Source organism: Typopeltis vanoorti, chromosome 17, assembly GCF_054136105.1.
Source record: "Typopeltis vanoorti isolate ZY-2024b chromosome 17, IOZ_Tvanoo_1.0, whole genome shotgun sequence".
Taxonomy (NCBI): Eukaryota; Metazoa; Arthropoda; class Arachnida; order Uropygi; family Thelyphonidae; genus Typopeltis; species Typopeltis vanoorti.
In genome coordinates this window covers 41161899-41180906 of record NC_143565.1, presented here as the reverse complement: position 1 = coordinate 41180906, position 19008 = coordinate 41161899, and the positions used below count along the sequence as shown (strand labels likewise).

At 35.9% G+C, this 19008-nt stretch overlaps 1 protein-coding gene across 2 annotated transcripts in view; it reads left to right on the top strand.

Annotated features, from left to right (window-relative positions):
• Window positions 1-18573, top strand: part of Syngr (synaptogyrin) — a 115107-nt gene extending 96534 nt beyond the window's left edge. For both annotated transcript variants that reach the window (XM_090406779.1, XM_090406778.1), the window contains exon 4: window positions 14383-18573. In XM_090406779.1, coding sequence (XP_090262905.1) covers window positions 14383-14604 — 222 coding nt within the window. In that variant the 3' untranslated portion in view covers window positions 14605-18573. The remainder of the gene's footprint in view (window positions 1-14382) is intronic.
• The last annotated feature ends 435 nt before the right edge of the window (window positions 18574-19008 follow it).

The window sequence follows — 19008 nt, the reverse complement described above, 5'->3', positions numbered from 1 at the left end:
CTAGTACTGAGTCCTGTGCGACCCCACTTGTAACCCTCTGCCTCCTGGAAACTGCTCCACCATACACAACTCTCTGATACCTATCAGACAGCCAATCCTGAATCCAGTTGACCAATCTGACATCCAGACCCATGTGCTGCAACTTAAATATCAGCTTATCATGTGGCACCCTGTCAAATGCCTTCGCCAAGTCTAAGAAAATTGCAGTATATGCCTTTCCCTCATCTAATGTTCTTGTAACTTTATTATAAAAGGCTAGCATATTGCTAAAACAAGAGCATCCTTTCACGAATCCATGTTGATTCTCACAGATAACATTACCCTCATCTGCCCAATGCTGTATACGGTCCCTCACTACTTTCTCCAAGATCTTAACTACTGATGACACACAGACTGGCCTATAATTAGACACTTCCAGCCTGTTACCACCCTTATGCAATGGCATATCTTACCTTCCTTCCATTCCCTGGGCACCTTTGCCAAAGCCAGACTTTCATTGAAAAGCCACGTTAAAGGCACTGTCAATTCCCTAGCACATTCTCTCAAAACTCGTGGTGAAATACCATCCAGTCCCACAGCTTTACTGACATCCAGAGTACTCAGTATCTGAAATACACTCTCCTCCTGTACCTCCAGACCTCGAACCAGTCCTATCCCTCTAGCATTAAAACTGACTCCTCTAGGATGAAATACTCCAATAAAGTGTTCATTGAACAATTCCACAATGTCCTCTGCATCAGTTCACTCTATTCCCATTTTTATCCCACAATATCATTCTTCCACAGTCATTTCTCCTCCTACTGGCCACATAGCTAAAAAAATTCCCTAGGATTTTCTTTGGATCTTAGGGCCAATCTCCTCTCATATTCCAGTTTCGCTTTCCTTACCACACTAGTCACACTTCTGGCCTGTGTCTTATATTCCTCATGCATCTCTTCACCTGTCTCCTTATATATCTTCCATAGCCTCTTTTTCACATGCAATTCCTGTTTAATATTGTTTGTCATCCACTTTACTCCAAATTGCATCCTCTTCTTCACTCGTGGTATACAACTTACCATTGCTGATAACAAATATTCTTTCACAATTTCCCGCGCACTAGTGATATCCCGGCCTTCCAATTCCTCCCTCCATGAAACTTCCCGAAGTTGACGTCTAAGACTATTATAATTCCATATAAGTTCCCGTCTCTTTGATACTCTTGCATGTCTATTCATTTTCCAAGTCAACACCATATGGTCACTCTCTCCAACTGGTGGGAGAGACGTCAACTCAGTTATTATCAACTCTTCTGATACTATAACCAAATCCAAAACTTTTGAACCTCTTGTTCCCTCTGTTACATGCTGCCTAAGACATTTCTCCCTCAAGAATTCTAGAAATTCCATTCCCCTATTGCTACATGCATCTTCCTCTCTCCAATTTATACTACTGAAGTTAAAATCTCCCATAACAATCATTCTTCTTGCACTTGCCCAACTTAGCTGTCTAAACATCTCCTGGTCCCCATCCTCTGTGCTCCTGGGTCTGTAGCAACACCCCACTAAATATCCTGTCTTGCCTACCTCTACCTCACACCATATGCTCTCAAAATCATTTGTCTCACTTCCTTCCAAATTCTCCACTCTTAGAGGACATAGGTCATCACTTATCATAAGCAGTACCCCACCACCACGCTTTCCCCTCCTATCCTGATGAAAAATGCTATACCCAGCGACTTCTATTCCTGTTGTTATATCCACTTCTGTCAACCACGTCTCAGTGATCGCAATAATTTTTGGCCAGGCTGATGCTATCTGCACCACCAATTCCTCTCCCTTATTACGGATACTCCTGGCATTAGTATAAAGCATCTAAATGCCATTGTTTCTATACCCAGCATTATCCCTTCTAGACTCCACGGGGCTCAGTGTTACCTGACATTGTCTCCCTTCTCCCAAATATCCATTCCCACAAGAGGCCACCCCTGCTATCATCCTCCCTGGGACACACTGATTCGTTCAGAACAGCAATCTCTCCAGATGCCTACGTCCTTCCTCATTCAAATGTAAGCAGTCTCTTGCATACAATTCCTCTCATTCCTCAAACGCACTCCAAGCATCCACATATACCAGTCCTCTCTTGTCACACATTCTCGCTATTATGCCATTCAATATCACCGCTCTTCTGCTCAGCTCATCATTATCATACCTAGGCAACACGCACACTATTTTTCCTCTCTCTGTCTTCTTCCGTACAGTCTCAAGCAAAAATCTCATATCTCTCACTGCCCGACTTACATTACCACTCAAGTCATTCGTTCCTACCATCACAATCATCTCATCCACCCTTTCACCTCTCTTAATTGGCATAGCCACCCTTTCTATTGTTCCTCCTGGCAAACACTCCTCACGCATCCTATCTTGAACACCACGGATCATTGAGTCGCCATACATTATATCTCTTACCATTCTCTCCTCTTCTTTCATTCCCATACCTCTCTCTTCTACTGTTTCCATTTGGAACTCAAGCTTGCATTTTGTTTTCAAATATGCTACTGTCTTTTGTACTTGTTCTGTTAATGCAATTTTAAGTCTGTAATTTTTTATATATTTCTTTGATTGTGATACCTGAAGATGTTGATCAATTCAACGAAACTAATAAACTAGTAGTATCTTTTCAAATATACCATGTCATCTCTTTATCTCTCAGTATCAGTCATTAAAACGTTTTAATAATATTTCCCACCGAGTAAAATGAATTACAATAATATATATATATATATTAAAAAGTAGAGGTAATAGGATACATTATGATGCCAGCAAAACAGTTTTGCTGGCATCATAAGTTACTTCCTTGCCATACTCCTCTTGATATGTCTTTCCGTTTTGATATTTGTTCTAATTTGATCACTGTTTTATTTCCTGTGTATATTTCTTGAATAGACTGTAAGAGCTGTCTTGGTATATTTTGATCAGTTAATTTTTTAAATAATTTTTGTCTATTAATTTTATCAAAGTCTTTTTCATAATCAATGGAGGCCATATGTTTTTCTTTTTGAAATTCTTTTCTCTTTTTTAACAATTTTATTAGAGTGCAAATTGAGTCTATGCAAGATAGGCCTTTTCTTGAATCCAAAACCACATGTGAAATTAGCAAATTATTAGTATTTTCTTTTTCTCTACATTTTTCAAAATTGTTATGTCTTTTAGGATTCATTTCTGATTTAAAAAATTCCTACACTTCTTTCTTAGGAGAACTTTCTGTAGGGAGGCTCAAATAAATTTCGGTGTCTATCTGCCAATTTTGAAATTTGCCCATAACTCTCTTGAAATTTCCTTCCAATCAAAAAGTTTGTCTTTGTGTTTTTCTGTTGAATGCTATCACTACTCCTTCCTTTCCTTGATTGTTATTGCCCAATTATAACATCAATACTTATACTCACCTATACCGATAACATTAGTAATGCGACTTATGTCCAATTGGTGCTTTTCCATTTCTTCTGCAAGTTCAATCTCCTTTCCATTGACGATCCTTATGTTGATGGTTCCTATTTTCAGTTCTTCTGCTATTGAGTTCATTCCTCTTGTTCTAGAACAAACTTTTACAGTTGAATTTCTGACTCATCAAACCTGCTACCCTCATATATTTTTCATTTCATCCACCTCCGTTCTGTGTATATCAGTCTTCCAACATGAAGTATTCCACAAAGAGTGCAACCTCTAGTCCTTCAAAAGGAATATTAACAGATTACTTTTCTCTCGACTCCTGTTCTCACATGTAATTGATTCGCTATAGACTTTGCATACTTTTTTACATCCTTTGTGTATGGGAATGATATATATACAGGGTGTCCCAAAATTCACGCAAGAAGTAATTTTGTTAGAAAACACAGGTTTTTAATTAAAAATTGTAATTTCTTATTGATTCATAAAGTATACAGTATAGGGTTATGCATGGAATAGCATATCGGGTAAATGGCCTCCACGGCTTTGCTGGCACATACGCACTCTTTTGTCGAAATTTTCCATGACTTTTTTGCATAAATATGGCTGAATTTCATTGATACAGCGCTCAATTTCCTCCTTCAAGGCGTGGGTGGTCGTGGACTTGTTGGCATAAACCTTAGACTTCAAAAAACCCCAAAGAAAAAAGTCCAACGGCGTTAAGTCATATGATCTGGGCACCAATTCTGATCACCAAAACGGGAAATTACATGACCAGGAAATGACTCATGCAGTAATTGAATTGTTTCTTAGGCTGTATGGCATGTGGCACAGTCTTGTTGAAACCACATGTCATCCACATCCATATCTTGCAATTTAGGCACAAAAAACTGGATTATCATGTCGTGATAGCGAGCACCATTAACTGTTATTGCCTTACCAGCCGCATTTTCGAAGAAGAAGAAGAATGGACCGATGATGCCTCCAGCAAAAAATCCACACCAAACAGTGACACGTTGTGGATGCATTTGTTTCTCAATAATCACTCATGGATTTTCTGAACCCCAAATGCGACAATTTTGTCAATTAATGAAGTCATCAAGATGAAAATGAGCCTCATCACTGAAGGTGATTTTGTTCGAAAAATAAGCATCCACTTGTTGTTGTTCCATAATTCATTCAACGAACTCTCTTCGCTGTGTGTGGTCATTTTTAATAACCCTGAACTGTCAGCTGTCACGCTGTCTTTTTTTTCTCATTGGCAACACTTTACCGCACAAATGGCGCTAAATTTAAATCTTGCGTGAATTTTGGAACACCCTGTATATACCTCTGAATCAAAAAATTAGAATAATCGAAGAAACTATGATGAATGATTTGCATTTCTAATTTATTGCATAGAAAATAGTTATTATTATTTGAGACCTCCAGGGAGTCAAGGACTCATCCAAACCAGCTATCATGCCTTCCCTTACTCACTGCTCTCTGGGAGAAAAACCTAGCTCTTACCACTTTCTTCACTGCAAATAAATTCAACTTCCATGGATTGCCCCCCCCCACGTTCTCATCCCACCTCCCATATAACAAAAAATTTCATCAGTTGATATCCTATAACACCCATTCAAAAGTTTATAGACCTCTATCATATCATCCCTCTTTCTCATGTTAACCAGAGTCTGCAATCTGCATATTCGCAATATGTGCTCATAATCTAAATCCCATAATCCAGATATATTCTTTGTAATTCTTCTTTGCACCCTTTTCGTGGCTTCTTTATTCCCTTGGAACCCAGGAGACCAAATCTGTGCATAATAATCCAGGTGTGGGCTTATCAAAGCCTTATAAAGAGGCAAAATGACTTCTTTATCCTTACATGTCAAGGTTCGCTTCAACATCACAATTATCCTCTGAGTTTTATTTGCAACTTTTGCTGTGTGACCTTTGAACTTTAAATTCTATCTACCAATACAGCAAGATCCCTTGCCTTTTCAGTTTCTTGTAGCATAACACTGCTAATATAATATGCTGCTGGAACTCTAATCGTGCCAAAGTGCATAACTTGACACTTACGAACATTAAATTGACAGTCATTTTCTTTGCCCAAATTTCCAGTTTCAAAATTCCCTATTCAAAACATTTTGTACTTGCTGAATATCAGTTGCATCCTTGATTGCCCTGCCTATCTTTGCATCATTGGAAAACAATTGCACTTTTTACATCCTTCCTGATGTCATTAATGTATAGATTAAACGATAATGGCCCAAGGACAACACTGAGGTACATCACTGGCCGATTCAGTGGTATACAGTGGGTGAATCTGGCAGATTCACCCACTGTATACCACTTTTTGATATCTGTCTGTCAACCATCCCCTGATCCAAGTCAAGAGTTTATATTCCAATCCCATATTCTCCAGTTTGTGTGGTATCCTATCAAATGCCTTAAAAAATCCAACATTATCATAGTATATCCATTCTCTTTATTCAACTCTGCCATAACATTGTTATAAAATATTCTTTTGCTTGGTTGAATAGTAGGAAGGAGTCATGACAAGGGGCCATCCCTAGAAATTATGAAAGGAAACTGTGAGAAAGAGGGTGAGGAGTGGTTTCTCTGCATGGAGGGTGGTTGAACCATGAAATGCATTGCCTAATAGAGTGGTGAGAGCGAGAACGGTCAATACGTTTAAGGAGTGGTATGATAGACTTTGTGTTTTCTAGGAGGGACCTCCCTCGATGAGTCTTGATAGACTTGTGTTCTTAGAAAGGACCTCCCACGATGAGTCTTTTGACTCCATGGAGGCCTGAATAATAATAATATTAGCAAATTGCTAAAACATGACCTTCCTTTAGTAAACCCATGCTGTTCCTTGCAGAGTATAGTATGTTTGTCTACCTATTTCTGTATGCAAGTTCTTACCACTTCTCTAAAATCTTCACTACCACACCAGAGATATTGATAGGTCGGTAGTTAGGCACATCAGTTTTTGCACCACCCTTGTACAATGGAACTATCATACATTCCTTCCATTCCTGTGGTATCATTCCTGAGCTGAGACTCAAGTTATACAAACATGTGAAATACACAGCCATTTTGACTGAACATTCCTTTAACAAAAAATTCAGATTATGGAGGTCTTCAACCTCATTTTCATGAAACTCTGACTCTTCATCCAATGTAGCAGTAGCACTGTGCACTATGCTACATACACCTGGTTGATATATATTAACAGTGAGCACTCATTAACTGAACAATCTCTATAACTTCTGACACTCGAGTACTATCTGCATTCAATAAAGTTTTTCTTCCACATTCATTCTTTCTTTTACTTGTGGCATAACAATAAAACTTTTTTGGATTGATTTTAGCTTGCATGGCCAATTTCTTTTCATACTCCGATTTAGCTTTCCTCACAATACTTGTTACTTTTATGGCCTGAGCTTTATATATTTCATAACTCCTCTGTCTTATTCTCCGGATATTCTTTCCACATAATTTTCTTCTTGTGGATTTCTTGCTTAATAAGGTTGGGCATTCATTTCATTCCCAACCTATTTATTCTTTGAACGGCCCGGGATACATTCAGATACCACCTCGTTTGAGCACTTTTTCAAAGATTCCCATGCATTACATTTTTCCCATTCAGTAACTGATACCATGCGACCAAAGGTAGTATTCTCCTAAGTTGATCATAATTGCCATCTTTGTAGTTCAGCATGTGACCAATTTTAATTGGAGCATCAATGCAATTAGATACTTCCCAAGAAGGTACAGCATGAATGTACAGTTATTACTAAATCTATATACTTTGTAGATTTTATAACCATGCAAACACATAAAAATGTAATATAAATTATAAGAAAGCTGTTATTTGAAAGCATTCACTAAATTATAATAATTTTTAACATGGTTCAAAATATTAGAAGAATGCCAAAATAAATGCACAAAAATTACAGTCAAAGGGAAACAACATGATAATCAGTAATTTGTTGCATCCCCCTTAGCTTTTATGACTGTTTGTATAATATAATATGACAGTTTGGCATATTATTTACTAGAAGTTCATGGTCTGTTCTTATCAAAACATGCCCATATAGTCTGTAGACTAAAAACAAGTTCATTTTTGTCCCTTGGGGCAACTGCTTGAAGACATTTTTTCATAATTCCCCACAAATTCTCAATGGGGTTTAAATCTGGTAAGTTTGCCAGCCACGGAATTACATTGATTTTTCCTTTCTTTGAGCCATCTTGGAAGTGTGACAAGAAGCTGAATCTTGCTGAAAAAGGAAATCGCCATCACATAAATCTTCTTCCGATGCTGGTAACATAAAGTACTCAAGAATTTCCTGGTACACTTCGGAATTGACTCTTTGGTACACAATACACAGCCTACCTGGACACACTGCAGTCATACAAGCCCATACCATGACAGAGGTTGGAAATTTCACCGAATGTTTTATGCATTTTTTATCAAATGCTTCTTGCTTAAGATGCCAAACACATATATGCCTTGATGACCATGAACACACAAAACATACTTTCATTGCTAAAAAGTACCTTTTTCTAGTCCTCTTCACCCTACAACAGTCTTTGTTTACACTGTTTCACTCTAGCTGCCTTTTGCTTGAAGTCATAAGTGGCTTCATCTTAGGCACACATGATTTAAAAACCCACTTTGCGAAGTTGTCTCAACATCATAGATTTAGACACATTCACACCTAGTTCTTTCCATCTCCTGTGAAAATACCTTACACTTCGGAAGCAGTTTTTCTTAATGATATTCTTCAATCTCCTCTCATCCTTTGATGTAGTTATTACCTTTCAACCACTATTGTAGTGCTTATTTTGAAAACTGGTTATTAGAATACTGTCTCAATACTCGATTCACACTTGCTTAAGAACATTTCAATTCCTTAGGTATAAACTTTAAAGTTTGGGCTTCTTTGTGTAGAGACACCTATGAAACTTCTTGGCTTTTGATATGTCACTTGTTCTATCCATGTTTAGCAAATGATTAACTGAAATCCATGTGCAAATGAATTCTCTCTCATACACGCACATCAGTCCTGCAGCTACTGAAATATATCCTATTTATATGCTCTCCTCAAAAACCCAACCAGAAAAATTTAGAATATTCTAATATATTGAGCCACATTAAAATTACTCTAATTTTGTGAATGTTTTCAAATAACAGATAATTTATATTACATTTTTATGTGTTTACATGGTTATATAATCTACAAAGTATGTAGATTTAGATGATGCTAATTCATATTTGGTAATTATTATTTTCTTTGATTATTCTAATTTTTTGATTCAGAAGTGTATATATACAGGGTGTTCGGGATAAATTTGACAGTTTCGTAAGGAAAAAGAAAATCTTCTTTGTATCTATTAAATTTAATGAATTGACAAAAAACATTACAGGCAGAGTTAATTACAATACTATCAACAAGATTTACTCAAAATAACCACCATTAGCATCGATCACAGCTTCAATTCTGCTTCGGAACCTCGAACAAGCTGATGCTACAGTCTCCCTGGGAAGGGCCGCAAAAACTGTTTTAATTTTATCCATTAACTGGGCTTTTGTATTACTGGAAGTGCGATTGGTGTCTTTTTCAACTGCGCCCCATACAAAATAATCCATGGGGTTAAGGTCTGGGGAGTTTGGAGGCCAAACATTTGGACTGGTGAAGTCGTAGAAATTTTCAGACAACCATTTTTGACTTTTCCCAGAGGTGTGGCAAGGGGCCGAATCCTGCTGCCATACATACGGCCTACCATTGGCTACCCTTGTTATCCAGGGCTTGACTACAGTTAGCAACTCCACGAACAAAGCCCGAATTCCAATGCCAGGGTTCTTCAACACCTGTTCCTGCAGATTTGCGAGGAATTCTGCTGTACGAACGCAATCAGATCGTCTGCTAGGGATCTTTCTTCTTGCTACATCCTCGTAGTCACCATTGCAAGTCTCTAGTTCATGCCTGATTGTTTTTACTGTATTCAGGGAGCATTGGGCAGCAGTCGTAATATCCTTATTTTGATGGCGGGCACGAATCATCATGATACAAGTTATTCTCTTCCATGATTCAGGTGGGTTCCAGCTATCCATCCTTTCTGACATCTTGTATATGAATGAAGAAGGGTCCAAACTTTTAAATGAAGAGAAGTGTGTGTTAATACATGTAACTTACGGAAAAATATAATTAATTATAAATATGTCAAATTTATCCCGAACACCCTGTATAAAAAAAATAAAAATGTGAAGACCCACTAGCAGTGGTGGCTCAAGGGTATGTGGTGCCCCTAGGCCAGTTTTTTCAATGCATTATAAGACAAGATGGCATCATTGAATTCTTTGTCCATGCGGTTAGCCTAGTGGCTGTGCGCTTTGCAACCATATGACTGGGGAAGGAGTGTCCCAGGTTCGATTCCCGTCGAAGACGTGAGGAATTTCAGGATCTTCCTCAGCCATAGCCAAGTTAGTCGGGCGCGGGCAGTAGGGTTTTCCCCGCCAGTTTATCTGCCATTTTTCATCCTGCAAGCAGCAAACCAGCCCCGTGAACACACACGGATCTACAGCCATAAATACTTAACCCCCCCCATGAGGGGGCTCAACTCCCCCCAATAGGGACGGGGGAGAAAAAAGGGAAGAAACTCCGTACGAATAAATAAATAAATTAAATTCTTTATTGTTAAAAGCAGTTTATAATTATTGCCAAAAAAGTTCGTATAGAGCATTTTGGGGGGCACTGCTCGTACCACCAACGCTTTGACTCTCTGGTCCTCTTTAATGCTATTACTTTTTTTTACAATGTTGGCATCCCTAGGCTGGTGCCTCTTGTGCCTAAGCCTAGAAATGGCCCTGCACACTAGTGATAACAGTGTGGATTCTGCCATGCTTGATCCATTGCAGATGCAGCCATTACTATCCACCTTTGGACGCAAGCCATAAAAATATTCAGAGAAACCGTTGTTCTTGATATTTCTATGTAATTTAATTGAGTCTGACACACAATCCTGTTCAATAAGCTACTATTTTATGGTCTGTCTTCTACTTTTTTGCAGTTGTATCTCTAAATTCCTCTCTGGTCATTCATTAAATGTTGCTGTAAATGGCTTTCTTTCTTCAGATTTCCCACTTATTTATTTATCGTATGGCTTGTGCACATGGTTAAAAGACAATAAGATAAAATTCACATGAATATAGATAAGATACGCATATATGATAATATGAATAAAAGAAAGTAAAACATCTACATTCAGGCAAATACAAATATGAAATTTATGACAAGCATCAGACAGAAGATTAATCATATTTTAACATTTAGTTTTTTAATCCAGTTGATCGCCTCTGGGGATAGGTCAAAGATATCCTTAAAGCTACCTGGATATGCCATCAGCTCACATTCCTGTACTATATGGCGAATGGTTTGGGTCTCGGCTCCACAGGGACAGTGAGGATTTAGTATCTTACCCCACTTCGAAAGTAAGTCTCCACATACACCATGGCCTGTACAAATCCTGTTAGCCGTCATCCATATATTCCTGGACAGGTCAAGTCCAGATGGTTTTTGGAAGATGTTTATGTAATTATGAACTTCAGGTGATACTGGGACCACAGTACATCCCACCTACTCACCATACTGTCATTCTGGCTAAGAAGATTACGGACGGTTTTTATGGCAGGTCTTCTGGATTTTAGTCTATTAGATAAAGCATCTGGAATAAATTCATGTATTGGGAGGTTTTGGTTATTTAAAATTCTTTTATATTCACGAAGCAAGGCTTCCTGTTGTCGCAGTTGTGGCTCAGAGTGGGGAGCCATTGTAAGGGTGTACTCCTAATGCAACCCGTTATTAAACGCTGAGTGGAGTTAAGTTGAGCATCTAGTTTATTGACATGGTAACTATTGAGCCAGACAGGAGCACCATACTCTGCTGCACTGTAAACTAGATCCATGGCAGTGCACCACAGAGTTGTGGCACTTGAGCCAAATATAGTACCACAGAGCTTCTGAACGATGTTATTTCTGGGTGTGAACTTTAGCAGTGATATTAATCATATGCTGTTTATATGACAGAGTTCTACCAGAGTTATTCCCAGATATTTAGGTGTCGGATTAAACAAAATTAATGTTCCATCAGCACATATCTTTGGTTTTTGATTTGCAAGTCTATTATTCAGGTGAAAGCAAGAACATTCGGTTTTACTAGAATTTGGTGTTAATCTCCATTATTTTATAGAACTGCCATAAAGCCGACAGATCATTTGTAAATATTTCTTCAGTTCTTTTTATAGACTTGTCGCTGATTGCAAAAGCTAAATCATCTGCATAAGCGAGCTTCCTGCTGGCTGTTTCGGGAATATCTGTGATGTAAAGGCTAAAAAGCAGTGGTGCGAGCATTGAGCCCTGAGGTAATCCATTCTTAAGCACTCTCTGTTTACTGGTGCTTCCTCTGGAGACTACCCTGAAGTATCAATCACACAATAAGCTGTTTAGGAGATGACCCAATTTTTTACATGGGATGACCTTAAGAAATTTACATATGAGTCCCTCCCTCCAAACAGTATTGTAAGCTGCTGTTAAGTCAATAAAGGCTGCAGTAGTCTTTAGGCATCTTTGAAAGTCTGTAGTTCGCGTTTTTCCTCTTTAGCATGTTCTTTATTTATCGGAGCTCTAGAAAGCGAAACAATATAAGCAGCTATCTGATTTGGATCGACAAGAGGAGATTTCTTTGGTACAAGGGGCTTGAACCAAACTTTTTAAGTAGCGACCAGGCTTTTCTACTAGTGTTTGAAATCTATGTTTTCAGTTATTTGAATCCACTTTTCCCTATGAGCAGCATTGCGACTATGGACCAGTTCTTCTCCTATCTCAGGATCCTTATTTTCAAGGAATTCCCGATACAGGGATTCGCTTTGATTGGACCATCCAGGCACATATTCTTTTTGGTAGCCCCAATGAATGTGTATTTTTGCCTCCGCTATAACTACTCCAGTGAACCGTGTATGGTTTTTGTAAGTTGGGGGAATTCTTCTAAGGTGTGTGTCTAGATCTGCAGTGAAGTTTTCCCAGTTATCACTGGAATTTGGGCTTCTAATTCCATAAAGATGGGATGGTGCTGGCTATTTGGAAAAACCTCAAGAATGTGTCTGAAAGTCTGTAGAGGCTGATTTTCACTATCAGTAGAGACGAATGTCAAATCTGGATTATATTCCTTATTCCAGACTCTTGATTTAAAGGTGCATTTTTCCTTGGCATCAAAAACCAAGTGAAGACGGTGTTGATCTGCCCATTCAACTAATATTTCCCTGTTTTGATCATTCCGAATGTATTTCCAATAAGTATGATGACTGTTGAAGTCCCCAGAGTACACCGTTGGGCGGAAGTATGTCTGTACAACATCATTTGGTTAAACAGTTGCAGGTGGTTTATATACATTCACAATCGTGATGTCCGCTATTTTAACAGCAATCTTATGGATTTTGGCATCAGTAGAAGAACATATCAGCACAGCATTCTCAATACCATTTCGGACATATGTTATGTTGCCGTAGCTTCGACTGTAAGTAATTCCGAGAATGTTGTAGCCAGAGATTATTGCTCTAGATTTAACTTGATCTTCGGTTTCGATAAGTGATTCTTGAATGAGAAGTAGATCGATGTTTTTTTCTCATAGAAGTTTAGAAAGACATTGACATTTTGATGCTCTAATACCCTCAACATTTAACTGGTAGATATGGATATTATGTCCATTCCTTATCAGCCGGTTCAGAGAAGAACTGTTGTGAAAGTTTTACAACAGGCGGCCAGACCATTGATGACAATGGTCTGGCCGCCTGTTCATTTATTCAATAATGTTGTTAATGACAATTGTGTGGTTTGACATGGATTATTCAGTTTGTAGTTTGTTGACAATGCAAAATTGAGAAGAGTCACAAACCATGATGCTGATGTCAAGGCCCTTCAGGCAGATTTACATGGGTGTAGCTTAGATTAGACGGATGAGTGCTATTTGCTATTTTAGTATTACTAAGTGCAAGACTTTGCACTGTTGAGTGCATAAATAAAATATACTGGGCACTATATTTATTGGTGGAACTATGTTCTTCTAGGGAGCAGAGATGAACATTCATTTATACAGTATTATTTATACAATATGCTTTATTAAGTATTATTTACTGTTTATTATTATTATTATTATTACATAACATCTCCTGGGAGTCCAAAGACTCATCGAGGGAGGGCACCTATTCTACAACTCTCCATCTCTACCACTCCACCAACAGCTACTACTTTCATCATCTAGTCCAATGCCATTTACTGACGACCACCACCACTAGTATTTTCACAGACAACACAAACATCCATGCCCACGGCGGGATTCGAACATGCAGCCTTTTGGCTGGAAAACAGATATGCTAACCACTTGGCCAACCGTGCCGGTTTATTAATAGCATAAATACAGTAATCTGTCATTTATCCAAGATGTTGATGATTAGCATTTGAGAGAAAGAGAGAGAGAGAGTGCCTGGAAAATCAAAATAAATAATCTAGTTTTGTATTTATTATATGCTGGTATGCTTAGTTTGTAAGTAAAAGTTGACAATTTTTTTTTTGAAATATTAGCAGTTCACAAACAGAAAGAGAATAATTTCTTTGAATCTTAACTTTTTGCTATTTTCTGTCCACTTAGATTCTTCATAGGTGTAGCAAAACATTTTTAATTAATTAATTTATTTTTTAAATGGGCACTTTCATGTAAATCAGTATACTGTGTCACATTAGATTTATCATAAATTTATAAATTTTTTAATATAAAAATAAGATAAATTTACCATAAAAACAATATATTTAGGAGATCATTTTGCTACACATGTGGTGAATTTATTTTGTATCTTACTAAATCATTTTAAAAAGTTTAATTATTGTTATTTTTTTAAAAAATAGGCTGGCTGTGTGTTTTTTGCTTTCCAACGCTATCGCCAAGGAGCAGACTCTGCCTTTGCTCCTAGCTATGAAGCAGAACCACATGGCATGCCTGTTGGTGGCCCATATACAAGCTATCCTGATGGACCTGAAATGAATGAAGCCTATCAGGAACCACCATTTTCAACTGGTCAGTCAGAAACACCAGCAGGGGCACCAAACTTCCAGCAACCTGCATACTAATGAGAATAATCAAGAATAACTTGAAGAGCTGTAGGTAAAGGGGAAGTTGTGTGTGAAAACAATGGTATGGCATACAAGCCGCTCTTACACGTAATGGGTATGCATTTAAACCAAATGGTGGGGGGGGAAGGTGGACATATTTAATATTTATTCAGTTCATGAAGCATAATTCAGAATGTTCCTTAAATTATGTATTTGTGGAAGTGAACAAAGATCATGTTGACAAAGTATTCCGTACATTATAAACAACTTGTGTAGCTGAAACAGGCTATGTATGCCTCATCCTTTATGCTTTTTGTTTGGAATTGAACAGGCTGGTTTAGTACAATCCACGAAGTCAAGGATAGTTGTAGATATTCACAGGTGTACAGTGCAATGTGTGCTTTTTCATTTCTGTATGGCCTGTCTTAATGATTTGACTGTTATTACAATGCAAATGAGTTCATTGTACATATTTCCATTTTAGTGTATACAAGGAACCACACTGTGAAAGATATCTATATAAATATATTATATATATCTTGTTGTATTTATTCAGCACCACTGTGGGTGTTTCAATGAAGAATAGAGGTATATAGTTCAAATATAACTGTCATCAGTATGGTGCATAAATAAATTTTAAATAAAAAGAGCTATCGTAGAGATGAAATATACTGTTTTCTGATTGAGTATAATTTATTAGCCGTTGTAGTAAAGCTTTCTAGTTGTTTGTAATAATTTTACTTTGTCGGATTTTTTTTTCCTCCTTTAAATTGACATGCATTTGGCCTATTTTTTGCTTATAAGTAAAACAGTTGAAGTTAAGTGATGTTAATGTAACATTTCTGTTTCAAAATTATGAAACATTACACATACTGAATTTTAAACTGTGTAGTTTCAGAAACTGTACATAATATAAAGATTTATTTACATAATGTTTTACTCCTTTGGTATTTATACTCAGGAAAATGTAATTCCGAACTCCAGTCCAACTGTTTTGGAGATATACTGCACTTTTTTTTATTGTTGTTTAGTAGCTTCAGTTATCAATTTAACACTAGTGTTGGAATTCAAGATTTTCTTTGTGTTTACAGTTAGTTATGTTTATCACTGTTGTAATTTTTGCCTGCAGCAGTTTACATGGTTAACAGATAATGCTTTAAAACATCATTATACTTTTTTTTTGTACACACTTTGAGTGAATGCATTTCTTGAGTGCTTTAGAATTATTAATATAAAGTTACAGAATACTTCTGTTATTATTTCTGTTTATCTAAACTTAATGGGTCTTGAATTTTATATTTTGTGAAATTATGTATGCTTCTTCAACATGATGCTGCCATTCATAACCTAATAAGCCTGAAAAAAATTAGGAAAGGAAACTATTGTGTAGATCTTAGAATTTCAAACCCTCTAAGTTCAACAGTTGCCTCATTAAGAGAGGGAACATGGCATATGTTCCTAAAATAATGCAGTGATAGCTGTGTTGCTGTAATTTTTTAAAATAAAATATATTTCTTGTAAATTATTGTTATAAAATGTATACAGGATATTTATGTATATATGCATATGAGATATGGTTTTGCAAGCCAGAGTGCACACTTTTTTTTGGAGCTGGAGAAGGAGCAGAGGGATGATAAAAATTGTAAACTTTGTAATTTATGTTTAGTGGTGAATGTTATCTTTTTGTATTATGGAAGAAATGTACAGAAATTCAATCTTCTTATAATTGAGAATATGTAATCTCTTGTACACAAAGCTGACTCGATTTATTTTTGTATTTTTTTGTTGTACTGGGAATAAATAGGTTGTGGGGATGATGCTATTAGCAGAAAGATTCATTTAATGGAAATAAATAACTAAATTGGATGCTCTGATTCAGAATTTGTTTGAGGCTGAAACTGTACATTGTTCACTGTCATCTTTATGAAAAAAGTCCCATCATGATTGGAACATACAGATTTACATATACAATAATTTTTATTATTTTCTTGACATGAATATAGTTCTGTTCATCAGGGTTTTCTCGGGTGAAATATCTATAGATTCCTAGTTAGTTTCTTTTTAATGACTACAGGTGGACATAATATTATATCACATTTCTATGACTATAATTTGAGGGCAATTTTCAAGTAATTTTGATTCTTCTATAAAAATCTTAGCCAGCCTTGGGGCTTTAATTATTTGATATATCAGTCTCCAACTGATCCAGAGAATAAAATGTGTCCTTAGCATATTAAATGCTAGCAAACAATGAATCAGCTAATTTTACCTATAGAGGTTAAATTGAGATGAAATATGGAAAAGTAGAGGATGCATACCACTTCTCCTCTGAAAGAAACCATATACTTGTATTAATAATCAAATAATTCATTGACAGTATTGAAAGTATAAGCTAGGGATCATCCACAGTAAATTAAAGGTGGTTAGTCCCCCCCCCCCTTTTTTTTTTTAACTACTGTTGAATTGATTTATTTTTAATATCAACCCCATACATATGAGACTTGAGAAATTTTACCACATTGATGATGTGTAGGCAGCCTTACTCAGCTATAAGAATTTTCTAGAAGAAAGAGCATTCTTGGTTCTTATGGCTATATAAATATTGGAAATGTATTTTTGTATGTCATGTCAATTTTTGTTCTGAAATTATGATGTCTCATATGCATATACATATATAAGTAGTGTAATTATTTAATCCATTATGACACTAAAAATTATATTTAGTAGAAATTATAAGATTTTGACAGTTAAAATATTTTATTTTTAACTGAAGGTTTTTTAAATAATATTTTTACTCAAATAAAATATGCTAGTTTCATTTAATTTTTTTATAATTAGCAGAATGACATAATGATAAATAAGAGTGGAGTATTGTGAATTCCTTTGAGGCATTTTAAACAATATATATTTATTATTTAAATTGCTAGCAGTTTCATTTAATATTAATGATCATATTTTGAAACTAGTCACTGTTCTTCCAGGCTAACACATTCCAGTATTTTAATATTTTTGTAGACATGCACATATATTTAAATGGATTCTTCAGTATCCAAGTATTATTTTATCTAATTTTGTAACCTTAGTTGTGCAATTATTTAATGTAATTATCATTTTTAGAACTTCCCTCACCTGTTCATCATAAAGCACATATCTATTTCTTATTTTTATGGCACATTTTATATATATATATAGATATATATGAAAATAAAAAATGAATAAGTACAAAGTGTCTCCTCTTAACTCTACTGTCACCCATCTTGTCTTGCTTGATAATTTTACCACTGATGTCAAATCTTGAGAGTTTTGCTAGTTGATGATGAACTACTTAATGTTTGATAGTGATAAGTAGTCTTATTTATTGTCACAAGAATAAGATTTTGAATTAATTTTGTATAGCATGTGTTGAAAATTTAAAAATCCTTACTCATTCCATTACTGCATTTGGTCTGTAGATAGTTTTTCTTCTTGTTATTCCCATAGCAATAAACTATGATTTCATTTTTCATTATTCTATTACAACAGCTTGATATAAAAACAAAAAGTGTACATTAAAAATTGCAAGATATCTACATAGTAAATCCCTATATGGTTGTAAAATGTAGCAGTTAAGAATATCTTGTTTTGAAGATGAATTATAAATATTTGCTGCACTAAACTGTGTCTGTGAGGCTAACCTGTGTATAAATATTAAATTTGGTCTTAATCTAGTTATTTTAAATGCAAATTGGTGGATACAATTTTACTGATAAACATTTATTGGCCTAAATATATATATATGCTGGACTGGGTATATTGTTGTTAATCTTTCCATTGTCATCACCTGTTTGCTGATTATGTCTAGAGATATGGCTTGACAGAGTGGTGGAGGCACAGATGATTGGTATTGTTTTATAGATAGCCACTGGAAATGTTATTGCTTAGTCATTGTACTTAGCCAAATCACTGTGATGTATGAATTCTAGTCATAAATAAAGGTACTTAAAAGATTTTTGTTATGATTAATTCTTAAAACATTATCCCTGCTCATATGCATGGTAAATGTGTTGTTTTCAAATATTATTCTTTAATTAGTTCTTAACATTAAAGATTAATAAGAAATTATTACGTGTTACGAAGTAAAATTATCAAGGTTTGATCCCATCAATGAAATCACTTTTGTATTACATAAATATAGATCAGAGTATTTCATCCTTTATTTACCTTTATATTTCAATTGCATCATCTTCAGTTTTACTAGAGAAATCCAGTTTACTATTATCAGCAGTTCACATTAAGATCATAGCTAATCTCTCTTTCTGTCTCTCTTATGTACTTTGTTTTTTCTTTGTTGTTTGATTTGTTTGGTCTGTAATTTCTTCTAACCGCATAAGAACTAGAGCCAACACCCATACACTGTCCAACTCTAAACATACCAAACAAACT